This window comes from Python bivittatus, unplaced genomic scaffold (assembly GCF_059951505.1).
Source record: "Python bivittatus isolate LINGU-HERP-01145 unplaced genomic scaffold, Pbiv_v1 ctg000020_np1212, whole genome shotgun sequence".
Lineage (NCBI taxonomy): Eukaryota > Metazoa > Chordata > Lepidosauria > Squamata > Pythonidae > Python > Python bivittatus.
Genome location: NW_028277030.1, coordinates 13,831,054 through 13,850,560, shown reverse-complemented (window position 1 = coordinate 13,850,560; position 19,507 = coordinate 13,831,054). Strand labels below are relative to the sequence as shown.

Sequence of the window (19,507 nt, the reverse complement as noted above, 5' to 3'; positions counted from 1 at the left end):
TTGTAAGGGTGAGAGGTTGAGCGTCTAAAAAGCCAGCTATTCAAGGTCTTTCCATTGTTCATACAAATTCAAATTTGTCCAGCAGGAATCCTGTATAGCAGTGTTTCTCAACCTTGGCAGCTTGAAGATGTGTGGACTTCAATTCCCAGAATTCCCTAGCCAGCCATGCTGGCTGGGGAATTCTGGGAGTTGAAGTCCACTCATCTTCAAGCTGCCAAGGCTGAGAAACACTGCTGTATAGTAATCTCCCCTCAACCTGGTTCCCTCCAGATGCATAGGGACTTCAACTCCTGGAGTTCCTAGCCAGCAAGGAATTCTGGAACTTGTAATCTCAGTACATCTGGTGAGTCCTTTGTGGCTACGCTAAAGGATCTAGCCAACATTATGATTATGGTATGACACCCAGGGGCCATACCATAATATTGCAGATTATGACACCCCAATATTGCAGATGAGAAATTGTTCTGCCTTAAGCCATCTACAGTACATATAACTCATCCTTGAGCTAAGCTTTCCAATGGGGACCTCTATCATATGGATCACGTCTTTATTTTAACCATAATGGGAACTTTTAAAAAATGGTTTAAAACTCTTGCAGTTAATCTTCAGATTTTTTTTTAAAAAAGAGGTTTGTGACAAAACTCTTCCATGCTTAACTATCCAAGGCACATATGTACCAAGGCTCTGTATAAAAAGCTAGCAATAGTAATGGATACCTTTATAAATGGTAAAAATGAAATCCACTGATATTTCTGCTTAATTTGACAAAATATATAATACATTGAAATTATTACAAGTTGTATTTTGCTGCAGGATGATCTTTTGCTAGACATTAGGAAATTCAAACCAGTCTTTCAAATCTGCAATGACTGGTTACTAAAAGTGGAGCCAATCCTTCTTCTCAAGTTACAATAAGGTTGGTCAGCAAATAAACCCAAGTGCCTGAAGGAGCAGAAGCGTTAAGGAAGAACTCAGTATCCAAGATGTTCTCATGAACATGTACATTTCATCCCAGCCACACTCACTATGCAAAGAGAGGAAAAACATGCATCACACAAGGTATTTGACTTAGGGAGCTTGTTGTTAGGTATGCTTGATGGCTTTGGAGGACACACAGTTGAAGGCAAACATGGAAAGTTGTGAGACATGCTCTTCTTGTGATAAGAAGAAGGAGGAGACCTTAAAAGCACATGAACTTCCCACAGGAGACCTTAAAAGCATATGAACTTCCCACAAGTCGTGGAAGAAGACTGACATAACTCTCTTTGTCTGTAAAGAAAAGATCTCTGTAGACTATTGTTCCAACTTCTGAGAAACTGTGAGCCTAGACACAGGAGCCAGGTAAGCGATCTGAAACCTAACTGCAGAGTTGTTCAGAGATCACATCCTAAATCCCATTAGGCTGTGGGGTTCTGGAGACTCCCTGGGACTTCTGAAACAGGCACCCAGCAACTGCAACAATCTCAAAACGTTATGCTCAAATTACACGAGGGAAAAGCCCCAGTTATTTAACTCTCCCTAATTAATATCACAGTACCCCTGCTTTATTTAAGAAAAGGCGATCAGTTCTTTTTCTCCTCCTCCCCTCCCCTCACGTGCAGGCTGGAATCTAATTCGTTGCAGTAATTTACAAACAGTTTACATCGATCAAACAATACTTAAAGTGATTCCGCATGCATCTCTCACGTTTTCAATTAATTTTGCTGGAGCGCTGGAATGCCTTTTCAAACGTTTCTCTCTTTTTCCACACGAGGAGACGTGAGTTGGGAAGAGCGCGCCTTTGATCTCGTTCTCCGTCGAGAAAAGACGCTGGTTAACGTCCCTCAAGTCAAAAACCTCCATATTTTATTCCACGGTCCCTACCAGCAATCGGAGTCTGGAGGTTTCAACCCGACCTACCCTGAGAGAAACAAAAAACTTCGACCGTGAGCCGCAGACCCAGTGCGCAGTCCAAAGATCCCCGTCGCCCGGAGCCCACCGCCGCCCCCTCCCCGCTCCCATTCGCGGGTCCTGCGCGGGCGGGAGCCCCCCACGTGGTCGCGGGGTGGGATGAGTCCAGCTCGGCGCCTCGGAGGTCGGCAGAGCTGGGTCTGGCTACCATTGTTACGCATGTGCCGGCGCGCCTGCTTTTTCCTCGGTTCTGTTGCTATAGGAGCTCCCGGCTAACAATCTCTTTTCGCCTGAATCCTCCGGGCTGTTCCCGCCTTGGCTCTCCAGCCAGTAGCCCACGCCTCTGGGAGAAGTCATGCGCTACTGCGAGTCGTCCTGCTCTCCTGGAGCGTCGGCAGGGTCGCAGGTAAGCTGGATTGGAAGCAGGCTGAACAAAATACAGTGTCTGACAAGACGGAGGAGGAAAACAAACGGGGCAACAATGGCCGTACCTCAGATGATGTCATCCAACCTTCCCCAACAGGGCACCCTCCAGAAGTGTCTGGATAACAAGTCTCAGAATTCCCAGCCAGCATTGGAATTCTGGAGGGAGCCGGGTGGGGGATGAGGAGACAGTGTGCTGAAGGGTAGACATGGCTGTGCGTGCTGGTGACTGTCCTCAGGTCTCCTCAGGGGGTGAGGGTGATTATGGCATATGGCTTTTGCATGAAAAAAGAGGGTTCAGGTAGCCAGAGAATGAACTCCTGTTCACAAAAACACAAAGGATAACACTTTAGTCTCCCAAGGTCCTGCTCCGTTTTCTAGCGTGGCCAATGCAGGCATTCTCAGCCATGTCGTGTGAACAGGCCTGCATTGCATCATATGGCGACATGTAAGTGGGCACGAAACTGCTTAGGAAGCTTGCCTCATCTTATGAAAGCTTTGTCTGTGATGTTGGACTTTTAAACATGCTCACTTGGGGGTTTGAGTGACATGCCTGGGATTAATGGGCATGGATGAATCTGCTTCATTTGGGTGCCTTTGTTTTGTCTCCCTGGGTTCTAAGTTGTGGCGTGTCAAAAAGGCTTTGGAATCTCTAGGGCTGCGTTCTATATTCCACCTATTTGGCCACATGACAAAAGGCATTGAAGACGAGCACAGCGAAGTATGTGGTTACACCTACTTGTTATAGAGTAGCTTGGGTCATTCATTTCCTGCTGTGGATGGGACAACAGGAGACTAGGGGATGGACTGAATCTTTTTCAGAAGTGGCTGTCTAGAGGTCAGTGACTGCTCCAAAAATCGGACTCTATTTAACTTTTCCTGGGCATCTGAGTATTGTAAAGCCTTCATAAAAATCTACAAGACAGTGTTTCAGAAATAGTTATATGACATCACAATTAAGATGTCATAGAACTATAGTATCTACAACAGTGTTTCTCAGCCTTGGGAACTTTAAGATGTGTGGACTTCAACTCCCAGAATTCCCCAGCCAGCATGCTGTACATGGGACTCGTTGAGCTAATCCAGACTGGATTCAGTTTGACTCAACCCAAATCTTTTTGGGATTAAACCGGTGTTTCTCAACCTCGGCTGCTGGCTGGGGAATTCTGGGATTTGAAGTCCACACATCTTAAAGTTCCCAAGCTTGAGAAACACTGATCCACAGAAAAACGCACCAAAATTGATCAAAAAGTTAGGAAGACTAAAGCAGCTGCCATACAATCCCAGGAAAAGTCACACCTGCTTTAAGATGGGACAGACAGGTGCTGCATTCATGCTTTTGTAGGTGCCAAAGAATCTTTTGGAGAAAGAATCTGAGTTGCCACACAGCCTTTCTCACATCCATTCTTATTTCTACATGTAATGTTTATTTGTAGGCAAGCCTTACTCTGCAAACCTTTATTTAGAAAAGATGCATAGTATTGCTTGAGTTCAGCTTCACCCTTTTTTTGTTAGCCATACATATAAATGGTGCCTTCTCCTGCTATATTATTGCAGGCTCTAGCTGTAAGAGCAAATGCCGGGCAAAGCTTTCATTCTCTTTCTATCAATGAAAGCAGTGCATTCTCACTCTTCTTTAACTGATGAATCCAATTAGAACCTAGCAACCCCATAGTGCTCCAGGGATGTTCTGACAGTGGCTTAATGCCTTTGATCTTTGCTGGCACCCGGGCTGGGGGATGTAAAAGCTATCGAAAGGGGAGCTGATTTACCTTAATGTCACTCTTCTTTTGTTGAATCCTTACATGCTATAGGAGGGAAGGAGATGCTAGGACAATATCTGGGAAAGGATGTTAAGCCCATTTGTTGAACCTTCCTTAAGGTATTCTAGGGATGAGCAGCACTTCAGGTTTGGGGGGTGGGGGGGAAGGTGCTTCAGAATGTGCATGGGTGCACAAGTAATACCTGTTGGGAACTCCTTAAACCAAAATGTATGTTTTATCGGGGACACACTACAGTTGTGTAGGGCTGTTTTGTGATCCTGGGAAAAGATGCAACTGCTTTAAAATGTTGTAGACTTGAGCGCTCCAGCACACTCTAAAGTATCCTTTTTCTTTGAATCCAAAGCCCTGCGCAACCCATATTCTATTCTGAACTCACAGAATAGAAATTGCCCATCACAAGTGTTGTTAGTAGCAATCACAAAAGCGATCATAAAGGTAAATCTTAAAGAGTTTAGCATGGACTGATTCCCTTCTGTTTCCTTTCTTTTGTTTTGTTTGCTCAGGATCCTTCTTTAAGAGGACATCTTTCCTCAGGGTATTGAAAATGTCTTTCGCTGACAAGAGGCTTGAAAACCTCCAGATCTATAAAGTTCTTCAGTGTGTTCTCCAGAAGGACAAGAAACAGATTGAAAAGCTCACCAAGCTTGGATACCCTGAACTCATCAATTTCACTGAGCCAGAAAATGGAGACAGTGCCCTTCACTTGGCCTGTGTGGCCAATGACGTTGACATGTGCAACTTTCTTTTAGAGCTTGGAGCTCACCCTGATGTCCAAGATCGAATGGGGCGCACTCCCGTGATGAAAGCGGCAGAACTTGGCCATGACTTGGCCTTGGACGTGCTAGTCCAGGCTGAGGCAGACATGACAATAGTTGATGCAGAAGGAAAAGGTAAGACAAGTCCCATTTCCTTTTGTTTGGGGAGCATGGGAGGATTTTAAGGAAGTTCAAACTGTATGATTCAATCCCTTAGTGATTGGTAGTTGTGTTCAGTGTGGTGGGCGTTTGCTTTTTAAGCCATAGTGCTATGTGCTCTTTCCAGGAGTGCTGTTTTATTGCATTCTGCCCACCAAACGGCACTACCGCTGTGTTCAGATGGTCCTCGAATTTGGAGCGGATGTTAACAACTGTACTATTGAGGGGAAGCCAGTTTTCGTACAAGCCTGTGAGCAAGCCCACGAGATCAAAGAGATATGTATGACATTTTTGGAAAGAGGAGCAGACCCCAATGCAACAAACCCAGTAAGAGCATTCTTAACGTTTTAAGTGTGGAAGTTGGACACTTCAGGCATAAAGCGGTTTTATTCAGTCAGTTGGTTTGGACTGACTGAAAGAGAATCTCATTAATCAGGAGCTAGATTTCTTTAAAAAATACAGTACAACTTCTTGTTGTAAGAGCATATGGAAGGCTCTATCTTATAAAGCCAGCTCCTGTTCTCCCATGTGGAAGGCAATATCTTGTCCAGTGTAGGCTTCCTAAGACACATCAGTGCATCATATCAAACAAAACAAGAAATGCTCTTGTTTGTACTTGTGTGCAGGTCTAAATCATCGATGCCCTAATTACACTATATCATCCAAGACTCTTAGTGGTGTCCCTGGTATTCTGCACACTATTTGGAGTGCTTGGAATGAAATGTTAACAGATTCAGAATCATGTTGTGCAAAGTGCAGTGCTGGAATTCAGGGATGTTACTATTTTACATTCCAAATAATGTTTGGGAGCATTCCTATGTATAATGTTCCCATGTGTAAAGCAGAATCAAATCTTCAGCATATAGGAAACGGATACATCAAACAGAAGGCCATAATAAATATAAAGGTCATTCTGATTTGGAAAATGTCATAGAGTATATATGTTACAGCTTGGTCTCCTGGCCTTATCAATTGAGAAACACTTAAACATGTAAGGGAGAGAAAGTTCCTAGAGGCATCATATACAGTATTTTCTACTAGGATCCTGGTTTGTAACCGGATGGCAAAGGTTCCAGGTCCAAATGTAGCCTCTTTTTACAGGTAAGAGGAGAAAACAAGCTGAGTCTTTCCTTTGCCAGTTCTAAATCCTGGCAAATTGTTTTATCAATAGAACCTTGCCTGTTTTCTGTCTCCTTTGAAATTCAGAAAATCTATAATCACTTCTCTCTGATTTGCAGGCAACAGGCCGCACTGCCTTGATGGAAGCAGCAAGAGAAGGGGTTTTAGATGTGGTCCGGGGTATCCTGGAGAGAGGTGGGAATGTTAATGTTTTTGACAACGAGCGACACCATGCTGCCCATTTTGCTGCCAAAGGAGGGTTTTTTGAGGTATTCTTTCTTGATGCTGTCAGAAGCAAAGGTATCCAACCAAGGAACTCTCTTGGTTAATTACTAATAATCAGCTGTCGCTAGAGAAGGGATTCTGGAATCGGTTTCTCTATGGGTTGGTAACATGGGGAGGCTGTCCTGAAAGTGGGTCACAAAGTAGAAGGGGAAATGTGAAAATGATCAGAGGTCCAGAGATGGATGAAGATTTAAACTGGAGAAGACAGTATGTAGCAAGGTTGCTGTCAAAAATGGCAGCTCTGAATTGAATTTCCCCAACTTTCTCCATAACATGGTTACAGAACCACACAACATCTTTAAATCACAAGTTAACCCACTTAAATCACTGGCTGCTGAAGGAATGTGTTCTGCTACCATTTTGCTACTATCTCCCCCTCCTGGTAGCACAAGAGAGAAATTTTCATCATTGTGCTATGTTATGCACTTCTAGAATCACACTTGATGGAAGGGGGAAGAACAACTTGATGTGAGATTACTGCTTGGGGTAGTGTTTGTCATTCTGCCATTATGTTGAATTGATCTCCCCTCCCCAGTCATTGCTGAGGAATGTATCTATTTAAATGTTGCCAATGGGAATATTTCTTGCTGTTTCATACGGAAAGCCTCCAGTCTGACGGTTCTCTTCATTAAGATTGGAGGTTGCTATGCCAGGGATTTGTCCCAAACAAATCCCCCAGGAAAAACTCACTTGTTTGTCTGCCTGTTTTAAGTATGCTTAAATCAGTTACTTTTGACTTGAAGTGGAATAATTGTGTGGTGTGGGGAGGAGCCAGTTTCAGATGGGTCCTACATCAGTTTGTGACTCAACATTGTCTCTATTGCTACTATTTACCCTTCCCCAACCCCACCACCCCCAAATGCTATTCTTAACAGAAATAGCATTCTGGAAGATTTATATCTAGCAAGTTCAGTTGAACTGGTTGTTTGCTCCTAAAATAGAGCTTTGCAACTTCCATTGGCTCAGGACTGCACAAGGTTTTGGGGCAGCATGTTTAGGTCTTTAACACCAAAAGTAAGAAAGAACAGAGCCCATTTGGGGAGAGAGTTCAGCAGTTTCAAAGGTTGAAATTAGTTCAGTAAGTATTTGCAAGTCTTACGGTGCCCATTTTATTTTTTAACCCCCCCCCCAAAGTGCAGTCCCATCCCAAATGCATTTGGGGGGGGGGGATGTATTCTGGGAACCACAAAATGCATGCTGACAAGTTGTATGTAGCCCTTGGGCCACAATTTTTGAACCCCTGTCTTAATAATGTAGAGCATAAAGTTAATGCTTAGTTCAATGTTAGGACAGGAAGCCCCAAGCAGATACCATCCAAATGGATTGGATTATGGCTTCCAGAATTCCCAGCCAGAGGTCATAGTCTGAGATATTGTGAAGGCATCAGGTTATGTGAATCTGTGCTGTGATAACTTGAGGCTTCCCTTCTGTCTTCCTCAGCCTTAGGATCATTGTCTTGATGGATCCTCTAGTGCTGGGCCAACTCTCCAATGGTTAGCTTTTTCCATTTTTGTGAACCAACCTTGGTAGATATTCTGATTTAGATTTCACCAACCTGTGTGCCTTCCAGATGTGTGGATTTCAATTCCAATGATTCTTAGTGATTATGTTCATTGCTGAGAATTCTGGGAATTAATGTTCTTATCTGGAAGGTTGCCTGGATCAGCAAAAGCTTTTGCCACATGAAGCACTATATAGGCAAATATGCAGATGCTTGTATACCACGTGTGGAAATGCTCAGTTATATCCTACTGGTGGAAGACAAGAGAATTGGAAACTAGTGGATGCTATTGTACCTTATATTCATGCAGTAACTTATTGGAGATCAGATGTTTGGCATTCAAAGCTCTCCTGGGGTTTAACTGAATAAAGCATTTAATTTCTAAATGATGTGATAATTTTAATTCAGAGCTATTCAAAGAATCCAAAGCTATTTTTTGGATACTGAAAATGTGTTTCATTAGAATAAGAATAAGGAGGTGTGGAAATCAGATGGTCTTTGGGTTCACTCAGCATATGCACACAGTGCATTTAATGAAGATCTTCTCTTAAGATGAGATAGATCTCTCATATGCCATCCATGCCCTTTTTTTATAGCCTCCAAGATGAAACTTGAGTAGCAGACCATCAAATTACAGCAGAATAATTTGACCCTTTTATAAAAAAGCAGAAAAAGTATGAAAATCCAATTTTGTCCACAGAAAACTTTTAAAAAGTTAAAAAAGGATCCCCTCTCCTGCTGTAACAGGATTACCATATAGTAATGTTGCCTACATGCCAACACAGTCACCTATCTCAATCGCTATTACTCCATGTTATAGTGACAGTAGTAGTTTTTAAACTGTTTCAGTGAAATCAGTTAGTGATGTTCTGCTCCAGTTCAAAATAAACTCAAACTGATTGATGTTGTGGGCTTGCTTTCCCAGATCCTGAAGATTATTTCTGCTTACAATGGAGACGTGGGCCTCATAGCCATGAATGGAAATACACCACTTCATTATGCTGCTGCTGGGGGTTTTGCAGAGTGCTGCAAGTTTATTGGTCAAAGAGGTAAACTATAAATGTTGGAGAATGAAGAGCCTCTATGGCAAATGTAGAATTTCAGTTGTCTAATCTTTGAACCCGTTATCACTTATACAGAACTTAGTTTTTTTTCTCACTGCACATTCTTTTGCTTGCTTGATAGTAAAGCATACTGTATTAAAAAGAAGCTTTGGGCACTTAGACATCAGTCAACCAAACTACTAGAGTAGGGCAAAGTTCTTGTGATCCTCCAGTTAGCATAACAAATGATGATAGGTGCTGGGAGAAAATGGTTTAGAAACTTCTAGAGGGCCACTGTTTCCCTATCTCAGGAAATCTACCTTCCATCCTTCTTCTTGTCCTCTGTTCTGGGCACTGTTTACTCACTCCCATGAAATTTGGCAACACCTTGAAGATTGCAGAGAAGGAGAGTAGGCCATTGGTTGACCTATCTTCCTTTCCAACTGTAGTCTAATCAAGGAAGTTGAGGTAGCCATGAAGATAGGTACTTAAGTCTTTTAACACCAGGTCCATTGTTGGTAAAATATCCTGAATGAAAGTACAAACCAAACGTGTATTAATGTTTCCAAGCTCTATCCAGTGCGCTGCTCTGCATGCAACAGATTAAGTCTAGAGAGCAGGGGAAGTGGTACGACTGCAGTCTATGGAATTCCATCTCATTGATCAAAAGCTCCTTCCAATAGTCTGCCAGTTTGAATTATTGGTGTTATGTTCATATGGCCAAAATACGGTAGGAATACAACTAGTGTATCATCCAACTGCTGTACAACAGTCTGTCTTCCTAAACTAGTTAGATGGCAGTGAACTACCAAGACTTCGTGTCTTCTGGCACTTCTAGAACACGCGTTCTTGCTGAGGTTGCCCAATCAAGAGTGGCTCACAATTTCATGTGCTCCATAAGGACCATAGACCAGTCCCCACTGGTATCTGGCCTTGCCCATGCAGTGGGACATGCACTGTATTTTGTTTTCAGTTCAGCTGGAACCAATAATCAATGTGGGACTGTTATTGAAACATGTCTGGAAGTTGCAGTTGGTACCAAATGCAGCAGATAAACTAACAAGATATAGGGATCAATTAATGTGTGCATTGAAAGACCTATGCCAGATGCCAGTTGTTGACTTTAAAGCACCAAACACTTGGGACCCGACAATCCCGTAGACTGGCTCTTCCTATTTGAACCTGCCTGGTTACTCCGAATAGCAGGAGAGACCCTTTGGAGCCCTGTTCTCAGGTCCTCCTTCTGTATGGCTCCCAGGTTTATACTGCTCTCCCTTAGGCAGGTGTGTTCAGCCCCCATTCTCCAAGGTTTAGAACGATTGTAAAAACATCTCTTTCTGAAGGTATTTTTGTTCACTTATTGATTTTAACGTCATTGTCATTTGTATTTTTGAAATCTGCCTTGCTAATACAAGGGAAAAGGCAGGGAATAAACCTAATAAATAAATAGGTAAGTACATACACATGCACAAACAAGCTAGGTTACTCTTGGTTTGGATCCAATCCATTAGTCCTGTTCAGATTATATTTTATCAAAAGGGTTCACCAAGTGGGTGCTCAGGATAACCACCTCATCTCCTGATGATGTTCTAATGGTGCCCATAGAAGCATATCTACAATTTGTACCTACAACTTCCATGCAAGCCAGGATCCTGCATCATCATGGTGTGAATTCCATATAAAATATGGTAATGTTTGAATGGGGATATTGTGTCTACAACAGTCTGCCATAATAATTGCACCCAGTAGGCAATTGGCAGTCAGGTCAGAACTTTGCCATTTTTGTTTGTCTGTTTGTTTTAACTGCTGGAGCTTTTATTAGCAGTAATGTTCAATGCTCTGTGTTTCAAGAATCATAAAACTAGTAGCTTATGTTATTCTTGATCTCCAACAGCAACTTGGTTTCAGTGTATTTCTTCTATTTGTAGGCTGCGATCCTACTTGGAGAAACTTAGAGAAGAAGGTACCAAGACAGGTTGCTAAAGATGGTGGGTTCAAAGCAGCAGCAAAGGAAATACGTAAAATTGAACGGCGATATGCCAAATTTTTTAAACCCAAACCTGGAGTAAAGGACCCCAATCCACCCTGGGCTATCAGGTTACATGATTGGTCTGGAGAACATCAGGCGATTCTTCGTGAAATATTTGAGGCATCTGATCGAGGTGATGGGACTGTGAGCAAGGAGGATTTTATATCCATTATTGAGGAAAGGTGTCCGTTTATTGAGCCAGAGCAAATACAGACAATAGCGCAGGCTCATGAGAAAACACGCGCAGGGGGAGTTAACACTGAAGAATTTCTGAAGGGCAACCGGTACTTGCAGAAGGCCTTTCTTCTTGGAACTTATGGTCCAAAGAAGAAGAAGCCCAAGAAAGCGAAAGGCAAAAAAGGAAAATTTGCCATGCCAATGCCAATCTGCGTCATTCCAGAGAGTTCTCGCCCTCGTCGTATGGACGGGGGTCCACCAGAATACATGATTGAAACTTATCAAAATGTGACTGACTGCAATCGGTTCAATCGGGATCACCCTCCAGAACATCCATTACAGGATGATTCCTGGTGGTATGTTGATGACCCACCGAAGACCTATGCCAACATCAACTACCTTGCCAAAGAGGGGGACCTTTCATCGTTAAAAAAAGCATTGGAGGCAGGGGTGCCGGTAGATATCAGAGACCATTTCTATAAAACTCCATTGATGGCTGCCTGTGCGAGTGGCAACATGGAAACAGTACAGCTCCTTCTCGAAAAGGGGTGAGTTAACTTTTTTTTAGTGGCTTGCCAGGAATCCAAGGATATGGTCAAGAAATGCATTTGCGGGGTATTTAGGTGGGTTTGTAGTGTTCATGTGATGTCCAGGGCTTTGTGGATTTAGTGTTGGATAGAGCATTTTTGGAAACTTGGTGGGTACCTTATTAAACTGCAGCCTAACCAACTCAGCCGTCATAGAATGCTGGCTGTTGTGGAGGCAGGCCAAGAATGTAAAACCAAGGTGAGGGGGCAGAGTACTGTAGGAGTAGGCTAAGCTGTGATATTTTGTTAAATACACTTGTCTTACCTAATAGTTCTTGATAAATTTGTCATTTAATCCACTTTGGAAACCATCTGAATTTGTGCCCATCACAGTAGCCTGCCTGCACTTATTGTCATGTCTGTAATTGCTTTTTTTCCTACAAGCAACCCTTGTAGTGGTGAGAACTATGGGGAAATGTTCCTAGTGGTGTGGCCTCCAGTTCAGTAGATCTCAGTAGATTTCTCCTGAAAGTGAATTAAAATAGTGTGGCAAAATAAATAAGATCTAGGATTTAACAGAAAGAAGAAAAGGTGGTGACGAAGGAGTTTTTAAGTCATCAGATAAGTAAGTAACAAAGGATGAATCCAACAATCAGCTCATCCACAGCTCTTAAAACCTGCTTCTGGTCCAGAGATAACCAAAGGCCTTAATTTTTCAGCGCTGGTTATGTTTCTGTCTGAAGGCATGAAGGCTTGAATTCAGGAAGAGGCTGGGGCAGCATGCCTTGATCCTGCTCCCAGTGGCTTTTCAGTTTGCCCATCTTGCCCTTTGCTCTTCAGTCTTTCCAGGTTGAGTGTGGAGGTCCCAACAGGAGCATGCTCAGATTTGCTGGGATATTTAAGTACAATTTTACCTGTGATCTTGGCCCCTGCCTTACTAGGGCCATGGAGTACACAGAGAACTCTGAGTACAGCTACCCTTCAGATATGGTAAAGAGGATGGGGAGAACAAGAGGCTGGGCAAATATCAAACATAAGAGGTGAGCCAATTTGGTTTCGAGCATTTGTATCGGCGAATGCAGCCCTGGACATGGCTTACATATCTTTAGGATCCTACCTGGGCTATTTAGTTTAGCACAGCTTTGTAGATTAAAGTAGGCTGTAATCCACAAACTTTATGCTGCACTGTAATGCAGTTAATTGCAGTTTATGCTACATTACATTTCTTTACCTTTGGTGCTGTTATTTTTGTTGTTTTCATCAGTCTTCAATCGACTGCCAGTTGCTTTCACTGAATGACTCATTGTTTCAATGACTCTCTCCATTTCCCAGTTAATTTAGTTGGGATGCTGAGAGATTAGGAGTTTTGGCATTATTTCAACCCATGAAAAGAATTCATTTAAGAACAGCTATTTGCCCTCTCTGTAGCCCATAAATACTACACCCCTTTGCCTAGAATCGGTTGAAGAATGGAAAGAACTGGCTAGAAAAGCATGTTGTGCCTTACTGAGTCCTTATTTTCTCTATGTGCAGGGCGAGTGTGAATACCACAGACAATTTCATGTGGACTCCTCTCCATCATGCATGCCATGCAGGGCAGCAGGACATCGCCGAACTCCTTGTGAAATATGGTGCGGCGATAGATGCTATTTCAATCAATGACGGAACACCACTGATGAGAGGTATCGAAAGCAGCCGTTTGGACACTGTGCAGTATTTAATCAACAGTGGTGCTAAGGCGCAGATGACAAACCGAAAAGGTAAAGTTTTGTATTATTACTCAACATATTATTGGCTAAGAGGTTAAACACAGATCAACAAAGCAGCTATAGAAAGGAAGGATTTGTTCTTATTAAGTAACATTGCTATCCTTTGTGGAGTTAATTGGTTTTCAAAATATTGATTAACAGAATAAACAGATTAGTTGGCTTTTTGGTTTATTCGTTTTTTTTTCCAGCTGATTTCTACCAGTTGTTTTGTAGTTTTATTATTCCTGGTGTTTGTCCTGCTTGGTGGTAGTGTTCACTTGTTTTGCGCTGCACTCACAGCAATTCTTAGAGCGCATGGTGCGGTGAGGAGCTTTATTTTTCAGCTAGCTTGTCGCAGTGCATGACACTGATCAGGGCTCAGAGGGAATGACTTGCACAAGGCCACCAGCAGGCTTCCATGCCTAAGGGAGGACTAGAGCTTGAGTTTCTCTGCTTCCATTCCAGCAACTTAACCACCACACCATACCGGCCCTCATTTTAATTTGTTGTTAATCCTTTTAAATGCTTTAGCATTGAACTTCACACATTCTCTTTAGAGCATAGCCATACCAGCTGAGGCCACAGGGACACATGTGCACCCCCCCCAAAAAAAAACTTTGGATGTAGTCTCCAGAGCCTCTTCCAAAGTTGCCTGCATAATGTAATTTTTAATGTGGTGGAGGGGAATTATATTAAAAACCTGGGGGGTATTAATATTAACTACAATCAATGAATGTAGTGTAATTTAAATAATTCAAGTTCAAGATTTTGTATATTACCGCCCACCCACCCCCGGGCCTGTGATGCAAAGGAAATCAAACAGTGGTGTAGCTAAGTAGAATCTTATCCGAAATCTGATCTGATTTGTTAGTGCAGCATCCATATGAAGTCAAATCATATTTGTTGAAAAGCTAATACTATCTTGCAATAGTACAGAAGCTGTTAAGTTCAACAAATTTGTTGTAGCGATCAACCTTTTGCTCTTCCAAAGGGGCTATTTATTTACAGAACATCTTCAGTATAAATGACATTTTGCAAGCTAAGGAGTTTTTTTGTTTCAAAAGGGAATGAGGACAAAGGGGCTGCGTCAAAGTCTTTTTGGCAAAGAAAGGCTTTGAAGGAAATAAGTGATCTCCTGGAAGCCTTTGGAAGGGAATTTCAGGCATAAGGGTCAACAAAAAAGAAAGAGCAGAGTCGTATAAATAAGTGGGAGACCTTTAGGAAAGCTAAGGTTGGTGAAGCTGGAGGACTGAATCTCACGTGCAGAGCTCTGCCAAGATTCTTTGGCAGCGAGATAAAGGCCATGGAGGGCTTGAACATAAGAGGGAAGAAATTATGCTGGATTGCAGGCAGACAAGAAACCAGTCTAGGAATTTAGGGTGAGATATCTGCTCTGAATCATCAGAGAAGTGAGTTACTTTGAACAGAGTTGAGAAGGTCATGGTATGATGGTGGAAGGCCAGAGAGGAGATAGTTGCAGCAGGAGCTGATTGAAGCCTGAGCCAGAGATCCAGCAAAAGGGCAATATTTGTTCAGTTCTAGGTGCAAAGAAGCTAGGAATTTTCCAGCATTTACCATAGGTTTTATTTAATAGGACAAAACACACTGGAAATTGCCAAGGCCTATGCGGACAACCGACTGATCCACTTCATTCAAGACACCCTGGACCACTTGCCACAAGCACCAGAAAGCAAAGGGGATAAGCAGAAAGGAAAAAAGGGGGGCAAACCTAAAGCCCCTGCTCCTGCTCCTACTCCTCCTGCTCAGGCTCCAGCTCCTCCCAAGGCAAAGTCTTCAGAACAGTCAAAGGAGTCTGTGAAAGCTGAGGTATGATAACCAGATTATTCAGCTTGAATAATTCATAGCCTTTCTTTTTCATAACGATTGAAAATTACTTTAAGGGAAAGTCAACTGTTGGGGAATTACTGTACCTGGCCCAATGGGCTTGTCATGGGATTTCCATTGGAATACACCAGAAACACCCTCCCTCCTCATTGAGGCAACCCTTCTGAATCATGGAAGGACCACAGTGTAACTTGTGCTAGATCTCTGCTTGAGTCCTCACCGCCTCCACAGAAAAAGATTCCTGCATGCTGAATTCAGTATACAACAGTGCTTGAAATCAGGGCAGGGAATTCCAGAAACTCTTCCACATGGAGGCTTAAATAAACCATGTGTCAATAAAGTAAATGCCTTAGCTTTGGGGTTTGCTGCAGAGATTTTGGAGAATAGCATGACGGGAAGTTTCCTTATCAGTAGGGAAGAAACAGTAAGGAATAGGGTCACAGGAAGCTGCTTTATTCATAATAAGGCCATTGGTCCATCTTTTCATCTCTTCTCAAGAGTTCATATAGGGTGTTGTTGTTTTTTGCCAGACCTATCTGGAGATTCCTGTGATTGAACCCAGGACCTTTTGAATGCAACAGGTCTTCTATTCCCTTTTTCCAATAATTAAAAGAAGAGTCAGTGTTTAAATCGAAGCATCCTTCTCCTACTTAAATGCCAGCCACATAAGCTATTAGCCTTTGACCTTTAACATTTCTTATTGCAAAAAAGGGCTGTTTAGGATTTAGCAACATGAAGCCTTGAAAATTCCAACACGTTTATACAACTTACACTGTGAATTTCAGATGCTACAACCCCTTGACACTGTTGTTGAGAAATCACTCTTTGAGGAAAAGAAGGAATCCTTCAAGGATAATGTTGTTCATTTGAATTCCCTGATAACCAGAGGAGCTACAAGGAAACTTAATATCACTTTCACACCACAGAGAGTAAGTACTACTGTAAAATAGGATTAGAGTTATATTTTCACTGAGCTCCTACTTTTATGGAATATGTTCATGGTGGGTGTTCATATCTGCTAGTCCAGACCATTCTGTTGCTTGTGTCCTATTCAGTTTGTATTTCCCATTTGTTCCAACTCAGGTGGATCAAAACAGCCTAGAACTCTACTGTCATTAAGCCATTTGAATAATAAAATCATGCTGCTTGCAAAATTATAATTTCAGGAATAATGCTACAGTTTCCTAGTGCTCTCCAGATCTAGAGGCAACCATGGTGGAAGGTTGTGTGTGTGTGTGTCAAAAAAGTCAATGTGGTAGCCATGACTAGACAAAGCCTTGGCCCTTTTCATGTGTGATACGCATGTAACACATGTAGAAAGGGGACGGGGTTCCATTTGCATGGTTGTGGCCACCATCTTTACTTTTTTTAACCTCCTCCCCCTCCCCCTGTGGACAACCATCCAGTTCTAAGCAACCATTCTGATAGTTATAGTGGTTGATATTCCCCAAGAGTGCTTGTTGGGAAAAGTTATTCTAGATCAACAGATGGTCAGATAGGTATTGTCAAACCAAATCTTGACCTTAAAGAAATTTGATATGGCCCATGATGGCTATGCCAAGATATGTTAGAAGACTGTTCCATTCATTATGAAAAACTTTCTCCCAAATATTCATAAGGGAGTTTGTACTTGAATATATTTCCTCTTCGGGTATACTGAATATGAAGAAGTAGCAATAACTTACACACCATTATTCATTACTGTTTATTGATACATGCTGCCAATATTATAAACTGCCTGTTAGGGAATTGGTTAATGAGACAAACATACTTGCTGAATACAGATACTCACCAGCCATATTCCTGATGATAAATTTGATACCAATAGACTGAGAATGCCAGACAGTCATTCTAGGACATTCTCAATAACTTTGCTTTTTTTCAGAGCAGGTTAGTATACCTCCTTAATATATCCTGCTGAATGTTGATTATTAAATTGCTTTTCTTTTTCAAGACTTGGAGTCCTGAGGCAACAACAAAAGATCTTCTCAAAAAGAGGGAGTTGCGTCGGCAGCGTTTTACTTATGAGGTGGACTTTGATGATTTCATGATGCCATTTAAGAAGAATTTCATGGAGAAAATCCGTACGCTGCAACAGAGTGCTGCCTTGCATTAATCATGGTGTGATTTCTGCATGGATGTTCAGAAGGGGGGGGACCCCACTCTCAGGAAAAATGCTTTTGAGAGGCCTAAATCATGTTTTTTCTAATTATGATAAAAGTTTTATTTCCTTCTTCCTTAGTTTCAGCACAGTGCACCTTAAACCAGAGAGGCTTTTGTGCCTTGCCTAAAAATGGGAAAATAATCCATCTTTTCCTGCTGCATGCCGTGCAGAATCCTGTTGGGTTGGGGTGACATATAAGCCCAATAAATAACTAATTGGGCTCTCCTGTTTAATCAGATCTTAATTCATCCCATTGTTTAGAAAAGAGATTCTATCCTGCTGTGGAAACATGAAGCTGATTATTTCTGGGTGCTATAAATCTGCGTGGCACTGAGTAAAGTGTCTGCTAGTTTAAATCTAGGGCAGCTAAGGGATTTCTGCAGATCCATTGAGTTTTCCCTTGAGATTCATGCCCTGAAAGAATGCAGCATAGGTCTTCTTTCTGTAAAGGTACATTTAGGGCAGGAAGGTGTTCGGTTTCACAATGCAGGAAAGAGATTGAGACTTCACAGTTGTGGCTTTGACCATGCCCCTGCTCCAGACACTTGTAAGAAAATAAAGGAGAAAATGTTAGTTTTTCAAGGGGAGGAGATTGCGGTTATCTGGGGAACAGTTCCACCTTGAAAAGATTCCTCCGTTGCCATTCACGGCAATGGTAAATTTGGGGCATTTTCACAGTGTTTTGACTCAGCCAGGATATATCAGTAATGGCAGGAGATGGTTTCATGTGTGCTGTATTTTCCTGTATCTTACTTGTAGTGTTTTAAATTGCCACTGACAACCAAATAAATAAATAAGATTAGCAATAATGTGCACATTTTTTCTTGTCTAGGGAGAGCACCTGAAGCCCTCTAAATGTTGCTGATCTACAGCTGTCAGTAGCTCCAGCCAGCATGGCTAAGAAAGGGCAGGACTACTGGGAATTATAATTCAGCAATAACAGACAGGAGAAAGGAGAAGGAAGATACTGAGGAATCCCCACTAACTGAAACTAAGGGCAATTTCTGGTCCCCTCATTGCCTTCTGGTTTAAACCTAAATGATGGGAAAGTTTCTGCAACAATAATTTTTAGTTTTGGGCTGAAAGAACCCAGCACAGTTATGATTATGGAGAAGCTAGGAATAGTGTTAATCATTTTCCAAATCTGTCTTTGCTGCCCTCTCTTGTTCAATAAACCACTAAGTTTATTTTTAGTTTCCAATACTATTTTAAGCTGAAATGCCCTTGCTCTGTTTTTGTACCTATTTGGTGAACCTCTATTATGGTTTGGAACCTGTTGTTCACTTTCAGCCATGTAATACTACTAATTCTTATATGCAACCATTATTCCTGATTTGGGCTTGAAACAGTATTTGTGACATTGCTAAGATTATTCCCAGATAACAAGTTTAAAAATTGGAGTCAAATTTTGTTGGGAGCAGACAACTGTGATCTACTTTATAGAGCCATCATAGTATATAATGGGGAAGTTGCACATTAAATACTGTGTGCTTTCTTGAGTATTATTACTCAAACGTGATAAAGCTCACAGGAAAGGATTAACAAAATGAAAATAATGATAGAATTATCTTCCTTATTCTGAATTTCTCCAGAAACACTAAATTATAATTTCCATATTTACCAACCAGCATGACCAAAGCCAATCCTAGTAGCCTTGGGAGTTGTAGTTCCTGTGGAGGGCATCAGACTGGAGAAGGCGGTAATAAAAGAATAATTAAAGAAACCAAAGGTAACTACTGAGGTATAATATAAGCTGTGAAAAGAGCAGAGGAAAAAAATACCACGTTTGAAAAACAGTGATTGAAATTCATAATATATTTTAACTAGTTATCCACCGATGTTTTCTTAAATGGAAAATAGTTGGATGATAGAACAAGATGTCCCAGAATACAGTAGTGTTTTTTTTTAATCATTATTATTATTATTATTTGATGTTAACATTGAAATCAGAAATAAACCAGGTATGGAAGAAGAGATCATTTGTTGTACATTAAGAGAAGGTGATAAGTTACTAAAATTGTTTATACTTGTTGGGATGAAGGGGCAAGTCGATTTTTT

At 41.8% G+C, this 19,507-nt stretch overlaps 1 protein-coding gene across 1 annotated transcript; it reads left to right on the top strand.

Moving 5' to 3' along the window:
- The first annotated feature begins 1,358 nt into the window (after positions 1-1,358).
- ANKEF1 (ankyrin repeat and EF-hand domain containing 1) lies at positions 1,359-19,485 on the top strand. Its single transcript, XM_025165794.2, has 10 exons — positions 1,359-2,296; positions 4,601-4,987; positions 5,139-5,338; positions 6,250-6,399; positions 8,842-8,965; positions 10,888-11,713; positions 13,226-13,452; positions 15,035-15,267; positions 16,071-16,214; positions 17,240-19,485. The coding sequence occupies exons 2-10, from the start codon at positions 4,642-4,644 to the stop codon at positions 17,399-17,401; spliced, it is 2,412 nt and encodes an 803-aa protein (XP_025021562.1). The 5' UTR covers positions 1,359-2,296; positions 4,601-4,641; the 3' UTR covers positions 17,402-19,485.
- The last annotated feature ends 22 nt before the right edge of the window (positions 19,486-19,507 follow it).